The sequence below is a fragment of the Phaseolus vulgaris genome, chromosome 6 (assembly GCF_051622355.1).
Source record: "Phaseolus vulgaris cultivar YP4 chromosome 6, ASM5162235v1, whole genome shotgun sequence".
In the NCBI taxonomy this organism is placed as follows: domain Eukaryota; kingdom Viridiplantae; phylum Streptophyta; class Magnoliopsida; order Fabales; family Fabaceae; genus Phaseolus; species Phaseolus vulgaris.
In genome coordinates, this window is record NC_143503.1 from 16,909,749 (window position 1) to 16,932,024 (window position 22,276).

At 32.4% G+C, this 22,276-nt stretch overlaps 2 protein-coding genes across 2 annotated transcripts; one reads left to right on the plus strand and one right to left on the minus strand.

Annotated features, from left to right (window-relative positions):
- Positions 1 to 3,027: 3,027 nt before the first annotated feature.
- Positions 3,028 to 3,327, minus strand: LOC150027219 (secreted RxLR effector protein 78-like). The gene has a single exon (XM_090303876.1). It carries the CDS (start codon positions 3,325 to 3,327, stop codon positions 3,028 to 3,030), a length of 300 nt encoding a protein of 99 aa, XP_090160002.1.
- A 7,022-nt stretch (positions 3,328 to 10,349) lies between these two features.
- LOC137833354 (non-specific lipid-transfer protein AP10) lies at positions 10,350 to 10,694 on the plus strand. The gene has a single exon (XM_068641705.2). The coding sequence runs from the start codon at positions 10,350 to 10,352 to the stop codon at positions 10,692 to 10,694; it is 345 nt and encodes a 114-aa protein (XP_068497806.2).
- Positions 10,695 to 22,276: the final 11,582 nt, after the last annotated feature.

Below are 22,276 nucleotides of genomic sequence, written 5' to 3' on the forward strand. Positions count from 1 at the left end.
GTTTAGCGGGAAAAACTGCAATTCCAAATAAATGTAAAAAAAGTTTCATTAAATTTTTTTTTTCTTATAATGATATATTCACTTAAGCACACATAATTATCTCCAAAACATCCATAAAGAGAAAACTCTTACAATATTTTAGGTTTTTTTTTTATCAGCAATGAATTAATAAAATAAAATGAGACACTTAAGGGGTATCCCAACCCTTATACATAAACCACTCATAACTTAAGCAATCAACATAGCAAAGCAGAGTTAAAAGATAAAGCATTTAACATAACACAACTCAAACTATTTGGGAGTCCCGCAAGAGACTTGAGCTGCATAAAACCAGCAAAAAGACAAGCTGCTGGTAGTAACAAACTGTTGGACTTGCTCTGGATAGGTGAGAAATAAGACCTCCCTCCCTTCCCTTTATATGAAGCCAGTGCCAGTTGCAGTAGAAGGACACGGATGATTCTGATGAAGAGGAGTACAACTACTAGACATCTTCAATTCCTAAGGGTTTAAATCCTCCAAACACAAAGAGTGATCTCACAAACCATGAATCCTCACAATCGTTTTTACAAGAAAACAAGCACCAATGCATACTGGGAAGTGCTCACAAATGAGCCAACACATTTTATCAACAACCCAACCCAACCTGGACGTTCAAATTGAGCATATAGCGTTTCCATAGGTTGAAGAGAGGATCAATGTTGCTTTGAATACTCAAAGCCTACATATAAGCTCCAAGACCGTATACCAGCACAATGGTATCAGCTCCAACATTTCCTTTGTTCAACTGTTACACCCTTAGATACTTACAACACAAGAAACACCACCACTCCAACACCCAAATCCATTAGACCATCCTTAAGACATCATGTCCTAACCAACCCACACAACAGAAGGTTAGCTACAAATCATCCCTAGACCATACTACAACCACCCCAGAAGAAGCCAGATAAACAAACAACCCAGTCTATACCGCAACCACAAGAGCAGCCCCTTACCATCCCAATCAGCATCAAAAGAAAGTGCATACCAGGAGTCCTGACCACCCGAAGCTGCAGTTGTTGGCACGACAACTGCTGTAGGACCGGGCAACTAGCACAAGAATTTGGGCATAGGGAACCAATTACAATAGACTAGGTATCATATGCAACCATACCAACCCCAGCCCCTATTGCATTTTCGATCGCCAAACCTCCCTGAAAACCTCATCAAGGAAAACAAGGTTGCATCCTCAATAGACACATGGATGGAGTAAAACACAGTACCTTCGTAGATAAAAGGACCACCCAAGGACCCAAAGCTTTTCTTGAACCACCTAGCTCTATACAGCTTTGCTGTCAATAGTTACTTTAGCACTCCCCACCTTCCTCCTCTTTAGCGGTTTAGTTCCTTCTGGTCCCCCAAACTTATAACTCTTGATACAAGACATTGGATTCAAGATCCAATCCACAAAGGAGTAATTAAACCTTGTACATTATGTCCATAACCACGATTTAAGTTGGGCTTTTTGGAACACCTCTTCTGCGTCTACTAATCCTTGCTTAAACACAACCTAGTTTCTGTGCTCCCAGATACACCTTACAATAGCTGCCCATATACCTTTCCATACCAAGTTTTGTTTGTTGCTGCCTGTGTCAAAAAGAAGCTCTCAAAGTGGCTCTTTAAGTCATTATGTTGGACAAACAAAATACCAATCCACCTATAACATAGAGCCCACACGCACACACGCACAAAGCCACACCACATTCCATAAAAAGATGTCGATATGATTCGATCTTGTCTTGGCATAACGCGCATAAGGTAGATTCCAGCGCCACCCCTCTCCTATTGAAGCACTCTCTAGTTTGTAGTTTACCCAATAGAGCCCTCCATGCAGTGGTCGTGACATTGGGAAAGGCCTTGGCCTTCCAGAGGAGCTTAAATGCTTCAATGAGGCCCTCCGCCACTCTTAGCTAAACACTCATATGTTGATTTCACAGTGAAACACCCTTTTTCATTATTCCCCCACACTCGTATGTCTTACTCCTCCCTGTTAACTGTGGCCCTTGAAATGTTTATTGCAAGATCTGTTTCCAACACCGATTCCCATTCAAATTTGTCATACATCCAGCTTAAGGTCCATCGCCATATTAACCCTTCCCACACACCTACCTCTTCCACCTTTTGTCCCTGGTTAGACGATAAGGAATGTAGTGTGGGGAATAAAGTTTTGAGATTATTGTTCCCAACCCACACATCCTCCCAAAATTTTTCTTTGTCACCACGACCTAGTTTCCATCCAATTTCTGCTTGGAACCATCCATCTCCTCCTCCCTCCCTACACACTTTATCAAGGTCCCTCCACCACCATGATTGCATTTTCAAAGGCGTTTGTATTACCTCACTTTCTATTCCATATTTTGACTCGAATAAATCCTTCCATCTCCCTTTCTCGTCCGAGGACCAACGCCATCTCCATTTGGCCAATAAAGCATAATTAAAGTTACCAATGTCTGTGAGTCCCAACCCTCCCTCCTCTTTTAATTTGCATAGGTTTTCCCAGCTTACTCATGAGATCGGCTTCTTCTCCTTCCCCCACCCCCACAAAAACCTCCTTTGGATACTAGTGATACTCTTACAGACCAAGTTCGATGCTCTGAACAGAGGCAAGTATTACAAAGGTACTGTAGTGAGGACAAACTTTATAACACAGATTCTCCCTGCCGTGGATAAAAACCTCCCTTTCCACACATTGAGCCTAGCTTTCAGCTTGTTTAAAATCGGCTCCCATAACTTTTTTTTCCTTGGGTTGCCTCCCACCTCAAGCCCCATATATTTGAATGGTACCTCCATCTGAGCACAATTCAAGGTCTCTGTGTAACAAAGGAGATTATTTCTATGAACATTGATGCCTGTTAACTTTGACTTATGAAAAATAATCTTCAAGCCTGAAGCTAGCTCGAAGCCCCTAAGGATAGCCTTTAGGGTCGCCACATTGCAACCCTTTAGCTACTACAAGAAAGAGGAATGGAGCAAGCGGGCCTCCCTGCCTCAGCCCTCTTTTAGGTTTGAATTCTCCGTCGGGCTTCCATTAACTAGCACTGAGATAGTAGCACTTTCCATACAACCTCGGATCCATCTAATCCACTTAATGTGGAAACCCAACTTATGTAGCATATCATAGAGGAACTCCCATCGAACCGAATTGTAAGCTTTTCCAAAATCCACCTTCAGACATAACCCGCTTCTCCCGCCCCTTCTAAGATCCTCCACCTCTTCATTAGCCATAAACACACTGTCTAGAATCCCTCTATCCTTCAAGAAAGCCGATTGACATTCATCAACAATCATGGGGAGAACCTTCTTGATCCTTCAAGCCAACACCTTGGATATATATTTGTAGATGGCGCCTACTAAGGATATGGGTTTGTATTGATCTAGGTGAACATGATTCCTTACTTTAGGTACTAATGTTATGAATGACGCATTGCACCCCTTTGGTATACAACCTGTTTCATGAAAAAGGGTCATCACTGTCGTGAACTCTTCCTTCAAAAACTCTCAACTCTTCTTTAGGAAATTGAAATTGAATCCGTCGGGTTCGGGGCTTTTTGAACCTTCACATTGCCACACCGCATCCCTTATTTGCTCCTCGGAGAACCCTTCTAACATACTCAAGTTATCAGATATAGATAGAGACTTGAACTCAACCGCATCAAGTCTTACACCTAGGTCTTTTGTCGCTTCAAATCTGTTCTGAAACAACTTTTTCGCTTAAGTACGAATTGTGCTAGGCTCCTCACTCCACAAGCCCTCAACCTCAACTCCCTTTACTTCATTTCTAATTCTTCTCTATCTAAAGGAAGAGTGGAAGAATTTTTTACAAGAGTACCCATTCTTGAACCAGCTTACTCTGGCCTTTTGGCGGAGGAGGGATTCAAGCTTTATATTAGTTTCCTTCAGCCAACTTACTAGTTCAACCCTTTTTAACCTTTCGCTTTCCAATAAGACACCATTGCAGTCTTGGCTATCTAGGTCCTCAATTTCCTACAAGATCCTCTTCTTAATAGTCTCGATATTGCCGAAGACATTCCTGTTCCAAACTTTTAAGTCGCCCTTCAAGTGTTTCAATTTTTCTTTGAATTTCATGAACCCGCTCCCCTGAACTGAATATGAGGACCATCTACCCTTCACCATCTCCATAAAACCTTTCTCTGACAACCAAGTGTCGATGGTTCTAAAAGGTTTAGGACCCCAATCCTTATCCATGGACTTTACAACCAGTGGTTAGAAACTTCCCTACGTTGCACATATTGTTTACACATTGACCATATTTGCATCCATTCTTCACAGACAAGCACTTTGTCTAGCCTGCTCTTAGCCGACCCATTAGAGTTGAACCAGGTAAATTTCTTACCAACATAAGGAAGCTCGAGCAGAAAGTTGGCGTCCATGAAGCAATTGAAATCTCTTATTTCGCTTGACTGGTTGTCCCTTGCCCTTACACCTTTCCTTTCACTTTGGCTTCTTACGGCATTAAAATCACCGTAGAAGCACCAAATCAGAACTTGGGTCCCTGTAAGTGTCTATTAATTACCACTTTAAGCAGTTATTCTACAATGTAAAGTTCATTAACTTACATACCTTTAAGTGCACATAATTTGTTGCTCATACATGAACCTTTGAACAAAATACTTTAAAACTGTAAGTTTGATATACTCTCGATTAAAATGTCCTTCACCTTACTTAAATAGACATATATGACGCTTAAACATGCTTCAGATATCATATTCTTTGCTTTAAGTGATGTACCAAAATATTGGTTGACACTACCTTTTGGATCGACTAAAGCAAAAATTATATTCAAGCAACATTTTTTTTTAACTTTTGTTGTTATGATCATTGTTGCTGCTATAAATGGTTGTCAATGATTTTATTTAATACATTTTATTACAACTTTTATAACACATGTATTAGTAACTAACTAATTGCATTAGAAATATTCATAACTAACTCACTTTTATAATAACTTTATGACAATGTTTTTTAGACAACTTATTTTTGTTATAAAATAAAATTGCACTACAATATAATCATGAAATAGGGACCATTTTAAAGATAAAAAAAATTGATTTCTAAATTAGTTTCTATTAATGTTAAATGGTTTCTAAATTAGTATCTAATTAGCAACCAAGATTTTTGCTACCAAATTTAGAATCTAAATAATTGGTAGTTAAAACCTTGGTAGCTAATTAAATATTACGAAAAAGTACATTTAGCTGCAAAAAAAAAGTGACGGTAACACTGGGGACACTAAATAGTGTCAGCTAAGCCTTCACGATTAAAAAAAATAAATAAAGTGTGGGAAAGCGTGGGTTATACCCACGCAAATTTTATAAAAAAAGTAATAGTAATAAATTTTTAAATTTTTGAAAGATAGACCCACGCTATGCCTAATTAAAATTTTGAAGGTGTACTTAAAATTTTGAAGGCTAAGCGCACGCTATGCTTACTTAAAATTTTGAAGGTGTACTTAAAATTTTGAAGGCTAAACACATGCTGTGCCTACTTAAAATTTTGAAAGTGTACTTAAAATTTTGAAGGCTAAGCTCATGCTATGTCTACTTAAACTTCACACTTTTGAAGGTTAAGTCCACGCTATGCCTCGAGATTTATTCTTTGAAAGTGTTGACGTAATTCCACTACCATACCCAGTGGGTTCATATCTGTCGCCACAATCTCTTTCGGCACTGAATGAGTCATGAAAATTATGGGGGCCCTTGTATGTTCCACCCGCAGCTTCATTCTTGATAAGTGAAGAATGCCCCTGTGTGAATGCGCTGAGTCAACAACCTCATTGAGAAACGATTTCTTCTCCTGAGAAGGACCTTGAAAGTTGGTGTTGCCAAACCCTTCGATCCATCTATTGAGATCAGTAGAAGCTGAAGTTGAAGGCGGTTGCTTGCTGTTGTTATCATCTGCAGAAAAAACAACAGAGATAGCCTCTTGAGCAGTGTCTCTCACAGCCTTGTTGAGTGCATCGCCAGCCTTGTTGAGTGCCTCGCCTTTTAGAGAATCCAATTGACCCTTGTACTGTAACAACTGACGAATTGCCACTGATGTATCTGCATTTCCCTTATAAACTCTACACCACATTTTCCAACTGCATACTTGATCAATCTCAAAGCCTGTGAAATGCAAACAACCACAATGATCGGAATCTGAGAGCTCCTTCACGATGTGTTTAAGGATGAATTCTGAGAGCTCCTTCACGATGCTAGGGTGCAAAGAGCGTAGGAGCTCGCAGATTTCATCAAGTTTGTAGACAAGTGTGACTTTCTCTTCATCTGAGGTAGCGAAATCGATCAAGCACCACCTCTAGTACGATTCCATCGCTCTTCTACTCAATTCCATTCTCTTCTCCTTCACAGATTCTGTTTATTTATATTTACTGCAACACAATTCGCAACTTCACTCACAGTAAGTAAAAAACCTTGCAATTTGAATGATGTTGTTCTCTAGTTTTTGTATTAAAATAGTAGAAATTCTAGATTTGGAATGGAACTGAGAAAGAGAGCGATGAAGGAACGTAAAAGCAGAGAGACGAAGGGCCTTTTTGCCACGAAAACAGAAAATTCATCCAGAACGTGCACGTCAGTTGCTAGTTGCTGACTCACCCACGCCATGTGAAAACTTGTTTCTACGCTCCCGGTGCACATTAGAACTTGTCATTAAGTTGTGTTTGTCTATTGGAAACAAATCGACAAAACAAAACTCCGTTACCCCAACTCGAATTTTTCTGAATAAAAACTTTACACTATATAAAGAAAGAACTTGCCCTACATTTTCATTCGTTGAAATGATAGCTTGCAGTAGGTCTCTCACCAGGTTCGTGTAACAAACTATTTTTCTCTCAGAATAAATTAATATATCTCGATATCAATGTTAGAATCTGCAATTTCGAAATTCTTGTGTTTGATTACACACTTCAAATTATCTCCTAATTCTTGTTCATTCATTTTACAAGCACACTCCCGTGATTTGTTGCTATACTGTCTTCCAATTTAATCCGTAGTCACTGATTCTCAATTTTTCTTTTCTTTAGTAAGTGTTCCTAGTGAAATTATAGGGACATTGCAATTAGATATATCTATTGATTGATCAAATTTTACTGGACTCAGTTTTACGCTCGCAAATAATTGATTTACACTGGTTATGTTGCGTCTACTTATACATACTGGACTGAGATGATGTCTCAATGAGTTGTGATTATATCAAATTTTCTATTTCTCTTGGTCCTTAAGAGTTTTGAACTCCTTTCTCATCTTAAAGTTATTTCTTTTTACAACAAGAGTACTTATCATTGTTTAAGCTGCAATTTTATGACGAGGGGTAGGAAGAAGAAAATATGTCTTGAAGACCATACCATGGAACAGAAAAAAATGAACTCTATATGGAGACCAGTTGCCACTAAAGCCAATACTTGTGAAGGTTTGTCCTAGGACATGCTATTGTTCAACTTCCGGTTGTACCAACTGTTGAATCAAGTAGTGTTCAAGCTTTGAAGAATCCAAACCCTTTGAAGAATGTTGAAGTCTTGGCTGTGCTTGCTGTTGCTGAGTTGTCTTAGTTAGGATCTGGGGTAGTTTGAGTTTTGTAATCCACTCAAGATTGAATCCAAAACATAGGCATTCTCAATCTTTTAAAAGAAAAGTGTTTTAATTATCTTCCACTCAAGATTGAATCCAAAACATAGGCATTCTCACTTTTATTAGTGGGATATACTGTTGGCCTTAATTATCTTCTCACTTTTATTTCTCTTTTTTGGTCTTTAGCATTTAGATCAATTTACTTTAAAATAGAGATCTTTGTTTTTTACATAATTATTGTTTATGAAAATTTAATGGTCTGGTTTTTAAGAAAGCTTGATAAATGATCTGGTTATTCAATTTGTTGCTTCTTCAGAAAATTTCATTCGAACTATCTTTCTTGGTCCTTGGTTTTGGGCTCTAGTTTGTCTTGTTTTAAAAGAAAGAGTTACACTTCCATTTGGTTCTCTTTTTTTTGTTATGTATTGGACAGTCAAAAGTAGTCTTTCATCTCTGTTTTAATTTTGTGTTTGTTGTGCAGGTTGCTACTTCTCTATTTCGTTTTATTAAAGGAAAATGGTAAAAACTATATTGTAGTTTTTTATTCTCTTCAGGTTAAATTTGTAGTTTTTTTTTTTTGAGATAAGTATGTAGTATTTGTATTGTACTTTTTGTTTGAAAATTCTTATATATCACTACCCATAGAGGTGTTATATTGGCTAATAGTTTCAGCTTACATGCTGCCCACGCTTTTTTATTAATTATGTGACCAATGTGTAGACTCAGCCCACGCTTTTTTATTAATTATGTGGCCAGCGTGAAGGCTTAGCCCAAGTTTTTTTATTAATTATGTGGCCAACATGTACGCTAAGTCCATGTTTCTTCAAATAAACAATATAAATACAATTTTGTGTGGCTAATGTGTAGGCTAAGCTCACGCATGTTTCAAAATTGTGTGGCCTGTGTAGGCTAAGCCCCTGCTTAAAATATAAATATAATTTTGTGTGGCCAATGTGAAGGCTAAGCTCACGCATGGTTAAAAATTGTGTGGCCAATGTGAAGGCTAAACTCACGCATGGTTAAAAATTGTGTGGCCATGCGTAGGCTTAGCTCACGCTTATTTGAATAACCAATATAAAATATAATTTTGTGTGGGCATCATGTAGGCTAGGCCTATGCAAAAAAACACACCACTTGTGTCCAACACATCCTCCACTATTTTTACGTCGAGCATATTAGCTTTCAAATTTAAATAAACGCTAAGCCCACGCTAATTACACCTTTGCGTCCGTTTATTATACCTAGTGTCTGTTTTTGTCCCATGCTAACAAGGATATTTCTTGCAGTGTTAAATATCATTTTTGAAACCATTTAACAATAATATAAACTAATTTAAAAACCAAATTTTTATTAGTTTATAAAATGGTATATAAATTAGTTACTATAACAACTAATTATTTTGTGTCTCTAAAATTGATTTCTATTTTAGAATTTTCTTATAGTGTTAGTATTGATCAGAAACTTTAATTTATCATCACAAAATGTATTAAAAAGTATTGCTTTGCTTTAAGTGATGTACCAAAATATTGTTGACACTACCTTTTGGATCGACTAAAGCAAAAATTATATTCAAGCAACATCTTTTTTAAAACTTTTGTGGTTATGATCGTTGTTGCTGCTATAAAAGGTTGTCTATGATTTTATTTAATATATTTTATTGCAACTTTTATACACGTATTAGTAACTAATTAATGGCATTAGAAATACTCATAGCTAATTCACTTTTATAATAACTTTATGACAATGTTTTTTAGACAACTTATTTTTGTTAGAAAATGACATTGGTATTCATCAGAAACTTTAATTTATCATCACAAATTTCGTTACTATTTATAACAACAACAAAATGTATTAAAAAGTATTTTTTAATGATTAATATATTTTAAACATTTGACTAAAACTAGAATTACGTTGGTACCATGTCAAAACTGACAGTGTACAATTTCAACGTTTGTTATGGCTTGTGGTAACTGACATTCAATTTCAACGTTAACGCATACTAACAGCCATCGTTACATTTCTGTGATTCTGGTTGAATCACTTCTAAACTAGATTTTATTTATTTATTTTTTATTTTCAATAAAAAAAATAAAATTACATTGATATGTACTGTGATTTGCGTCACTTTAAGTTAATTTTAAGATTTTAAAATATATAAACAGTTTTGTTAAATAATAAAAAAGAGTAGAAACGAATTAACATAAATTTAAATTAATATTTAAAAGCAACCATGGCCAAATAAATGTTTAAAAAAGTAATAGACTAACTTGACTAAACTAGTTTTACGTTAAGATGCAAAGGAAATACAAAAATTATTGATGAGTTATAAGTGTTTGACTAAGCTAAGGAAAAAAAAAGATAAAACATGGTAAACATAATTTGAATTATTTTAAGCTTACTAACAGTGTAAAATTACATTGGAATGTATTGTGATTTGCGTTACTTTCAGTTAATTTTAAGATTTAAAAATATATTATGTTAAATAATAAATAAGAGTATAAATGAATTAACATATATTTGAATTAATATTTAAAAGCAACCCTTGACCAAATAGGTTGACTAAAGTAGTTATACGTTAAGATGGAAAGGGAAATAAAAAAATATTGATGAGTTATAAAAGATGCATAGTATTAAGTGTGTATATAAGGAATGGGATGGTAAGAATGATGAAGAGATAAGTTGATAAGAGTGAAAGCAGAGAAGCATAAAGAATAAAGAGAAAAGATGAAGGTTTTGGCTATGGTGATGTTTGTTATGGTTTATGGTTTGGCCATAATAAGATTGATTGAAGGTCAAATGCCTGCTAGCTGTGATGAGTATAATCCATTATTTTCACCATGTGTGCCTTATTTGGCTAATCCAGACTTTGGGATTCCAAGTCCAAGGTGTTGTGCTGGAGCTGCTCAGGTGTTTGGAAAAGCCAACAATCCTGCAGCTATTCAAAAACTTTGTACTTGTCTGGTTGCTACTATGCCTAATTTGTCGTTTAAACCTGAGAAATTGACACAACTCCCAACAGCCTGCAAGATTAAACTTTCATTCCCTATTGATAAGTGCATAAAAGCTTGAACTTATTCAACTGCTCATACCATACATTCACACTTCAATGGTTAAGTTTGATGCATGTAAAACAAATAAATATTATCAAAGGAGGTATCAACTCTTTTCAATTACTATTATTATTAGTCTACAACTTTTTATTTATTTATTTATTTATTTATGCATTTTGTGTGGATTAATTGTGGAATTAATTAAATTAAATAAAGTATTTTGTATGTTTTCACTTACATATAAAATCATATTTGAGGTAAAGATTAATAAGTTGGTACATAGTAGCTAACCAACAAAAGTAAGAGATGAGAATACTTAAAAATTAAAAAACATATAACCTCAAACAAATCATAATCATATCTTGCATGTTTCCAAAGGCAGGAGGTTGTTTGTCGTTTGTTCCGAGTAGACCGTTTTAGAAAGGGAAGTGATACCCGTTGTAGTCTGCATGGGTATCATGTTTTTTTTTTTTTTTTTCTGTAAATGGGTTGGGATAAATATTAGTTGTGTGGCTATTTAATAAAACTAATAATATCTTGTAAAAGATAAATAAGAATAATAAAATAAATAAATATTTATGTTTGGTGGTGAAGGTGAAATAAGTTAACACTACAATAAAATTATTAAATAAAACTAATTTTAGATATCAAAATAATTAGTTATTATATTAATTAAATTAAAGATCATCTTATAAATTATAAAATTATTATTATTTAAAATAGATTTTATTATTAATAAAAATTCATAAAATCATTTTTAAATTAGTGCGAAGTAATAATAAGAGGAATAATTATGAACAAAAATGTGGAGAGTTAAAGAAAATAAAAGCCATTCTTAAATATGGTCTAATTGAAGTAATAGAAAAATATGAATCCAAATAAAAGTCATTCTTGTATATATTTTTCTCTTAATTTATATTTTTTAATGATAAAATTATAAAAAAATTTTGAACTTCAGTAATTGATCCAAACCACACTATCTCAATATACTTGAAGTCAAAATAATAAATATAAATTACTATATAAAAGGTTGAATATAAAAGTCTGATGATAAAATATTTCCAAATCTATCTTTAACTATTAGTCTTATAAAAACAATTTGTTAAAATGTTGGTACTTTTGTTGGATACGTAAACTAAATAAATTGTATTTATTTACCGCAAAAAATTCATAGATAATCACAAATTATTTACACAATGTTTTATAGATTTTTATCCATAAACACTATAATTTCATGTTTTTTTTCATGATTATTATTATTAAATCCTTATTATAATTAAATTATGCTGTAAGAAATTCTATAAATAAAAAAATATCTTTAACCACCACACACTAGATAAACTTAGTGATTATATTACAATTATTATTTTTTTATTATATTTTTTATTATTACTATGATTATTATCATTAATTTATTATTAATATTATATTATTATTATCAATAATAATATAATTATTATAAATATTAATATTATTGAATTATTATTGATATACTTATTAATTTATAAAAATTATATTATTAAAAATATTAATTATTACTACTAACATTAGTATTATAAAAATTCTCACTTTTAATTATTATTATTATTATTATTATAAATATTAATTTTATTATTACTATTAATATTTTATAGTAATAATATTATTTTTAATATTATTAAACTGTTGTATTTTGTAAGTAGAAATTTATATGTAATATGAAATGTATTTACGGATATATATTTTTGGATAATTTATCTAAAACGTAAAATAAAATTTGTATCTACCTTTGAATTTATTTATGAAGCTACAGATTTATGGGTAATAATTTTTATGTAGTACGAAATTTATTTATATATATATATATATATATATATATATATATATATATTTAAATCTGGATATCTATGTAATAATTATGATAAATTTGAAATTTTGTGTAACACTATTTTAATGAATTAAAAGTATGAATTAATCGATAAAAAAACACTTAAATCCAAAGTTTTGAAAAATTACTAAAATCACTAAAAAAAAACTGATTTACCTACGGACCAAATCCGTATGTAACAGCAAAAATTTGTAGGTAAATCAGTATTATCGATGGATTTTTCATGTAAAAAAAATCATATGTAATGTTGACGTATGTAATTTACCTACGAAATATGAACCTATGGATAACAACAAAACGTAGGTAATACCCACGAACAGTAGTCCGTAGGTAAAATATACACACACATTACCCACAAACTGTATTTCATGGGTACATTCGTAGGTAATCGTACATCCATCAAAAGATTTATTTATGCATTTAAATGAATGTCTTTTTTAAAACATGTATAATTTAACATATCCAACACACATTTAATTTCAAATTCAAAACATAACATAATTGAAGTCTCCATATGAAAGATAACTTAATATAAAAATCAAGTCCAGATGGTTTTAATTTTAGCTTTTTTAAAGAATTATGAGAGATTATAAATATAGAGCTGCTTTCACAAATGAGGGAGATGACCAAAAGGATGTACTGCCTCTTTCATCACAATTATCCCCAAAATTACTAACCCTGTTAGATTAGAGGACTTTAGACCAATATCATTAGTTGGCAATTTTTACAAAATCATAGCAAAAATTCTAAATAGAAGACTGCAGAAAATCATGCAAGCTGTAAACTATTTATTTATTTTGGATCTGTATACTAAATAAATTGTATTTATTTTCCACAAAAAATTCATAGATAATCACAAATTATCTACAAAATGTTTTATAGATTTTTATCTATAAACACTATAATTTCATGTTTTTTTCATGATTATTATTATTAAATCCTTATTATAATTAAATTATGCTGTAAGAAATTCTATAAATAAATAAAAAATCTTTAACCACCACATTAGATAAACTTAGTGATTATATTACAATTATTATTTTTTTATTATAATTTTTATTATTACTATGGTTATTATCATTAAGTTAATATTAATAATTATAATAATAATAATATTATTATTATTAAATTATTATTATTACTTGTTGAGATTGTTTTTTAATGAAACTTCATGCTTCGAAAGGAAGGAAAGGAAGAATGATACTAACCAATGATTTCACATGCTCAATGAGTTTTGGTTTGACAGCAAGTCAAACAACCAAAACAGTTTTCAATCTTTTCAAAAACACCTAAGTATAAAACAATCGGTTGTTTCGACAAAACAACAGGTTGTTTTTCACTTAGTTTGAAAAACACTTTAAACCTAAAAGATTTGAAAACACTTAAGCTTTAGATTCAACAAAGAATGGATTACAAAGATAAACTACCCCAGATCCTACTCTAAAACACAACAGCAACTTCAAGAAACTCAGCCTTCCATCAAACGCTAGGATTTGGATTCTTCAAAGCTTTTGATCACACTTGATTCAACAGCTATAAGTAATTGGATGTTGGCTGGTGCATACAAGAGAACCTGTAGAAGTGGAAGGGTTTGTTGGTGTATAGGTTGTTGGCAACGAAGCATTAGCAATCTTATTCGGGGATAAAATTGTTGCACCAATAGAATTATAAACTGAATCAAAGGTCCAGAGGTGAGTTTGAGTATGCATAACAGGTACACTGGATATTTTCCCTGTTTGCAGAGGTAAGTTTTGATGTGTTGGTAAAGGGTGGAAAAGGTGTGGTCAGGGGTTGTTGCGCTGCTAGCTAAACCATCTATGAGGTACTGCAGAAACACTTTGAAGGCATGCAAAATAAGACGTGGATAAGGTGGTATATTTTCTTGTTGTGTAATGTTCTGGTATGGAATAATTTAAGCAGAAGCTAAGTAGAATCAGAGGGGATTTAGGTGCTAGAGCAAAATCTGTGATAAGGTCTTGAGTGTTTGTTGGGAGTATCGTATGTATGTGTATATGAATCCTAGAATTCATTTCTTTGTCAAGGAAAGAAGAAGTATGTATGTATGTCCGATGTAATCTTGTACACAAAAGGAGATGCTAGAAGGGTCGTGCTCTCAAAAGAAGGTGTTGTGGTGGTGCGGAATGATAACGGTTTTGTATAGGGTTATTAGGGTGATGGGAACTAGTTGGCATTTGATGGTCTATGGTTGCTGGTTTTCCTTTATTGAACTAGTTTTGGGGTAGTAAAGGAAGAGGTAACTCCCTAAAAGCTCTGTAATTATGGATTTAAGTGGTTTGTCACTTAGTTTGCCTACATTGGATGAATGCTTAATTTGGAGTGTTATCTGTAGGAGAGGGGTGGCGTTGGAATCTACCTTATGTGTCTTATGCCAAGACAAATCCGAATCATGTCAACACCTCTTTATGGCATGCGATGTGGCTCTGCACGTGTAGGCTTTATGTTATAGGTGGATTGGTATCTTGGTTGTCCAACACAATGACTTGAAGAACCACTTTGAGAGTTTTTTCTTGGCCCAGGCCAACAATAAACAAAACATGGTTTGGAAAGGTATATGGCCAGCTATTGTAAGGTGCATATGGGAGCACAAGAACTTGACTGTGTTCAAACAAGGAGTAGTAGACGCATAAGAGGTGTTCCAAAAAGCTCAACTTAAATCGTGGTTGTGGATGAAGCATAAGGTACACAACTTTAACTACTCATTCGTGGATTGGATCTTGAATCCAATGTCTTGCATCAAGATTTATAAGTAAGGGGGATCAGAAGTTTTAATATGCTATAGAGGAGGAAGAAGGTGAGGGCTAATATAACTGTTTTACGGCAGGGCTGTATAGAGCTAGGTGGCTCAAGGAAGAGGTGGCCTTCACTCCTTTTCTTCTGTTAGTTGCTTGCCAGCATTTGTCGAGCCAACATCTGTTATATGGGTGGTCAAGACTCCTGGACTATGAAATCGTAAGGTCGATCTAATGGAGTAGGGAGTTGGAGTGGTGGTGTTTCTTTTGATGAAGGTCACTAAGGGGATAGTAGTGGAACAAAGGAAATGTTGGAGCTGATTTTGTCGTGCCGGTACATGGTCTTGGTGCTACGAAGCGTGCCATGATGCAAATGTATTATAGGTACCCTAGGTTGTGCGTGCTTATATGCAGGGTGTATGCAGGCCCTGCGAATTCAGAATAACAATGATCCTCCCTCTTATGGATTGGTTAGCTGCTCACTTTGAATGTCCAGGTTGGGTTATGCAAAATGTGATGCCTCACTTGTGAGCATTCTGCAGTACGCTCTGGGACTCGTTCTGGTTTTGGCTGTGAGGAATCATGTTGGACGAGATCACCCTTTCTGACAGGAGGGTTTGTGTCTCTAGGATTAGAAGATGTCTAGCAGGTGCACTTCTCATCATATCTCTATGTTGTAGATGGTAACAGACTGATGTAAAGGGAAGGGAGGAGACTCAAGCTCCTCAATATCCAGTAACTATATTGTAGTTGTGTCTACCAGCAACTTGGTTTTTTGCTGGTATACATGCAGTTCAAGTCTATTATGGGGCTCCTAAGTACCTTAAGCTTTATTGTGATAACTACTTTATCTTTTAACTCTGTTGCTATGCTAATTGCTTAAGCTAGGAGAGGTTTTTGTATAAGGGTTGGGACACTCCTTAAGTGCCTCTCTTATTATATTAATTCATTGCTAATAAAAAAATTTGTATACCGGTTGGGACATCCCTAAAATGTTCCTTTAATTCATTAATTCATTGCTGATAAAAGAAATTTGACTATATTTGACGATTAAACATACTTAAAATATCATATCCTTAGCTTATGCACCAAAAATATTGGTACACTACCTTTTGGATCGACGGAAACAAAAATTATATTTAAGCAACATCTTTTTGTAATTTTTTGTTGTTAAGCTCATTCTTGCTGCTATTAAAGGTTGTCAATGATTTTACTTAATACATTTTGTTAAAACTTGTATAACACATCCATTAGTAACTAACTAATGGAATAAAAAATATTCATCGCTAATTTACTTTTATAATAACTTTTATGACGATGTTTTTAAGACAACTTATAATAATTTGGTATAAAATGACATTGGTAATCATCCCAAACTTCAATTTCTCATCACAAAATTCATTATTATTTATAACAACAACAGAATATCTTAAAAAATATTTTTTTAATGATTAATATATTTTCAACATTTGACTAAGCTAGTATTACGTTGATAGCATGTAAAACCTGATTAGACCAATTTCAACGTTAACGCATACTAACAGTTTAAAATTACATTGGAATGTATTGTGATTTGCGTTACTTTCAGTTAATTTTAAGATTTAAAAATATATTATATTAAATAATAAATAAGAGTAGAAATGAATTAACGTATATTTGAATTAATATTTAAAAGCACCCTTGACCAAATAGGTTGACTAAAGTAGTTAGTTTAGATATAAAGGGAAATAAAAAAATATTGATGAGTTATAAAAGATGCATAGTATTAAGTGTGTATATAAGGAATGAGATGGTAAGAATGATGAAGAGATAAGTTGATAAGAGTGAAAGTAGAGAAGCATAGAGAATAAAGAGAAAAGATGAAGGTTTTGGCTATGGTGATGTTTGTTATGGGTTATGGTTTGGCCATAACAAGATTGAGTGAAGGTCAAATGCCTGCTAGCTGTGATGAGTATAATCCATTATTTTCACCATGTGTGCCTTATTTGGTTAATCCAGACTTTGGGATTCCAAGTCCAAGGTGTTGTGCTGGAGCTGCTCAGGTGTTTGGAAAAGCCAACAATCCTGCAGCTATTCAAAAACTTTGTACTTGTCTGGTTGCCACTATGCCTAATTTATCGTTTAAACCTGAGAAATTGACACAACTCCCAGCAGCCTGCAAGATTAAACTTTCATTCCCTATTGATAAGTGCATAAAAGCTTGAACTTATTCAACTGCTCATACCATACATTCACACTTCAATGGTTAAGTTTGATGCATGTAAAACAAATAAATATTATCAAAGGAGGTATCAACTCTTTGCAATTACTATTATTATTAGTCACAACTTTTTATTTATTTATTTATGCATTTTGTATGGATTAATTGTGTGATTAATTAAATTAAATAAAGTATTTTGGATGTTTTCACTTACATATAAAATAACATTTGAGGTAAAGATTAATAAGTTGGTACATAGTAGCTAACCAACCAAAGTAAGAGATGTGAATACTTTCAAAAACATATAACCTCAAACAAATCCTAATCATATCTTGCAAAATATATATATTAGTTGTGTGCCTATTTAATAAATAAGAATAATAAAATAAATAAATAAATATTTATGTTTGGTGATGAAGGTTAAGTAAGTCAACACTATAAAAAAGTTATTAAATAAGAACTAATTTTAGATACCAAAATAATTAATTATTATATTGATTAAATTGAAGATTATCTTATAAATTGTAAAATTATTATTATTTAAAATAGATTCTATTAATAATAAAAATTTATAAAACAATTTTTAAATTAGTGTTTAACCATTAGTTACTAACTACTTTATATTCTAAATTATTAGTCTTCTAAAGACTAATTTTAAATTTTAATTACTAAAACCTTAATAATTAATTTAAACACCAATTTATAAATCATTTTGTTCTTTTAGTACTTTATGTTGTAGGAAAATTGTGTGTCCTCTAACACTTGTTATATAATTTATGGCAAACTGAGTTGGTAAAACATAAGTAAATCTAATCCATCTTTTAATTTGTTGTGCGAAGTAATAATAAGAGAAATAATTATGAAAAAAAATGAGAAAAGTTAAAGAAAATAAAAGCCATTCTTAAATATGGTATAATTAAGTGATAGAAAAATATGAATGTTCTGGTCCTAATAGTATTATATAGTTATGGAGTCGAGTTCAATGTTTATTTATTTATATATATATATATATATATATATATATATATATTTCTTAATTTATTAAGATATTTTTTAAGGACAAAATTGTGACATAATTTTGAACTCCAAAACGAATAATATTTCAGATGCAGTGATTAATCTTAACGATACTATCTCAATATGCTTGAGGTTGAAATAGTAAATGTAAATTACTAAAATAAAGAAAAAGTCTGATGATAAAATATTTTGAAATTTTCCTTTAACAATTAGTCTGATGAAAACAATTTGTTAAAATGTTGGTACTTTTGTTGGATTTGTAAACTAAATAAATTGTATTAATTTACAGATTTTTATCCACAAACACTATAATTTCATGATTATTATTATTAAATCCTTATTATAATTAAATTATACTGTAAGAAATTCTATAAATAAATAGAAATATATATTTAACCACCACCACACACACTAGATAAACTTAGTGATTATATTATAATTATTATTTTTTGTTATAATTTTTATTATTACTATGATTATTATCATTAATTTATTATTAATAATTATAATAATAATAATAATATATTATTATTAAATTATTATTATCAATAATAATATAATTATTATAAATATTAATATTATTTAATTATTATAAATATTAATATTATTTAATTATTATTAATATTATTATTAATTTATAAAAATTATATTATTAATAATATTAATTATTATTAAAATTAATTATTACTATTAATATTAGTATTATAAAAATTCTTACTTTTTATTTTATCAGCAAAGAATAAATAAATTAAAAGAGACACTTTAGAGGTGTTCCAACCCTTATATAGTGCCTATCTTGAAATGTTAAACCAAGTGGTGTTCAAACTTTGAAGAATCCAAACCCTTTGAAGGATGTTGAAGGCTTGACTGTGCTTGCTGTTGCTGAGGTGTCTTAGTTAGGATCTGGGGTAGTTTGAGTTTTGTAATCCACTCTGTGATTGAATCCAAAGCATAGGCATTCTCAATCTTTTTAAAAGAAAAGTGTTTTTCAAACTAAGTGAAAAACAACCGATTGTTTTGTCGAAACAACCGATTGTTTTATACTTAGATGATTTTAGAAAGATTGAAAACTGTTTTTCAAATGGTTGAGCTGTTGAAACCAAAACAATCGATTGATTCGAGGAAACAACCGATTGTTTGTTTTGATACCATAACAAAAAAACTGTTTTGTGCTTTGACTGAGCATTAAATGTTTTAACTGATTACGCTCCAGTTTTAAATGCTTTGACCAATCTTTAAATGCAGTTAATAAGTTTGTTAAGATTTGATAACAAACATCTTTGAATATATTCAGAAAAACAGATTTGAGAAATAAGATTTTGAACACAAGTTTTTTAGTTTTTCAAAGAGTTTAGATTGCTTAGAGATTGAATTTGATCATAGTGTGTGAGATAGGGATTCTGCTTGTATTGATTTCAGATTTACTTCTGTAACAAGTGTAATTCTTGAATTCTGTAAAACATCTGCTTCTGTGTGTTTGCTGAGGATTGCTGTGTGTTCTTGAGGGGATCAAGATCAGCATTCTTAGTGTTGGTGTGTTGGCCAAGAGAAGTGTGTGTCTTGAGGGGATCAAGGTCACTTTCTTGGTTGTGGTGTAAGTGATCTAGGTGTGATTGCTTAGTGGAATTCCTCAGTGGTTTCTGAGAAGATTGGATGTAGCTCTGGGTTTAGAGTGAACCAATATAAACATCTGTGTGCAATCTCTCTATCCTTAATCTCTTTAAATTCAATTTTGATATTTGTTTACTGGTATACACAACCGATTGTTTCTGTGAAACAACTGATTGTTTTTCTGGTGCTGCTGTTTTTGCTTATTGATTTGGCAAACTGGATTCCTTATCAATTGTTTCTTGAGATTATTTCATTCCTGACTTAAAAGTTTGCGAAAACCCTCTTTAAACAATTCACCCCCCCTCTAGTTTGAAGCCATCCATTCTAACAATTGGCATCAAGAGCTTGGTTCTTGAAAGTTATTCAAGTTGATCCAAAAACCTTTTTTTGATGGCTGAAAAGTTTTCTTTTGGGGAAGGTGCATGCTTAAACAAACCACCTTTGTTTTGTGGTATGAAATATGATTTATGGTGCATAAGAATGAAATTCTTTGTTGAATCTTTAGATAGGAAAATCTGGAATGTCATTACAAAGAACTATCTCATGCCTATATCTGAAAATGATTCCTTTGAAACTGAACATCTTAATTGTATAACTATGAACATCATTGTATCTGCACTTGATTCTAATGAATTGCTCAAGGTTTCATGATGTAGTTCTGCCAAAGAAATGTGGAATAACCTTGAAAAGCATCACAAGAATCCAAGGAGTGCATTGATGGAAAAAGAAGAATCTTCTGCTGAATCTCTCTCTTCAGAATCCAAAAAGAAGGGTCATGTTAAAACTAAATGTCCCAATAGAAGGAAGAGAAACTTCAAGAAGCATGAGAAGAAAGGTAAATCAAGAAGAGCTTATAATGATAAAAGCTCATCATCAAGTAAGGAAGAAAAGGCAAACTTATGCTTAGTTGCTGAAAATGATGATGAATCTTGCAACTCAAGTGAGGTAAGTTATTGTGCCTCTTTAAATGAACAAAATTATAGTGAATTGCTTGAAGCTTTTCAAGAAACACATGACGAAGCTAATAGATTGGTTCTTTCAAACAACCGATTGAAAGATCTTAATAGTTGGCTTGAAAAGAGAGTTAAATCACTTGAAGAAGATATGGAAAAAGCAAAAAGTGATTTTGAAAAATTAGAAACACATTTAAAAAACTCTTCTTGCAAGTGTGACACTCTCATTTGCGAAAATTGTGAAAATCTTGAGAAAAAGGTTCATTATCTTGTTGATTGTTGAAGCTGGAGGAAGCTTCTTCCCTACCAAGGCTTGATGTGTGTTTGATGAAGAAAATGGCTTGAGTGCTTTGAAGATTGTAATAGGGTTTTAGATTCATTTGTAATTAGGCTTGTAAGTGTGTATGATTGCCTTTTGCTGTGTAACCTATCCTAGATGCCTAACCAAGTCTAGATCAAGCACATGATGTGGTTAAATGGTTTTTGAAAAGCCTTTTGAAATGTTTTTAACAGTTTTAAAACAGTACACAAATAAATCTGTTTTATGGAGAAAGAATCTGTTTATTTCTTCTCTGTTAAAAAGGCTTTCGTTAAATAGTTTTTGAAAAGCTTTTTAAAATGGTTTTAACAGTTTTAAAACAGTACACAAATAAATCTGTTTTATGGAGAAAGAATCTGTTTATTTCTTCTCTGTTAAAAGGCTTTTCTAAATTTCTGTTAAGGCACCAAGGGAAAGCTCAGTTCGTTATTTCAGTTAAGCTGAGCTGGCTTGTGTGTGATACTTTAATCTGTTTTACTGTGAAAGAACAGGTTTATTCTTTGGTATGCTGAAAGGTTTTTCACAAGTTAGTTAGGGCACCAAAGGTACCACTCAGACAGTTATTTCTGTTAAGCTGAGTTGGCAGTTTTCACAAAATAAATCTGTTAAGTTCAAAACTGAATCTGTTGTTTTCTTAACTGCTTTTCAACTGTTTTTTGAAAAGAAGTTAGAAACTGTTTTCTATATAAACAATAACTCTCTCACATGAATAAGTGCTGAGGAATTACGCTTTTGACAGAGATCAAACAACTTCCATGTGAGAAGAAGGATTGAAAGATGTTTTGAAAGGTTTTCCAAAGAGATTTTCAATTGTGCTTGTTCTAGGAAACCTTGAATCTTGGTGAAGGTGCTGGTGCAGTTCTGCAGCAAATAGAACTACTGGT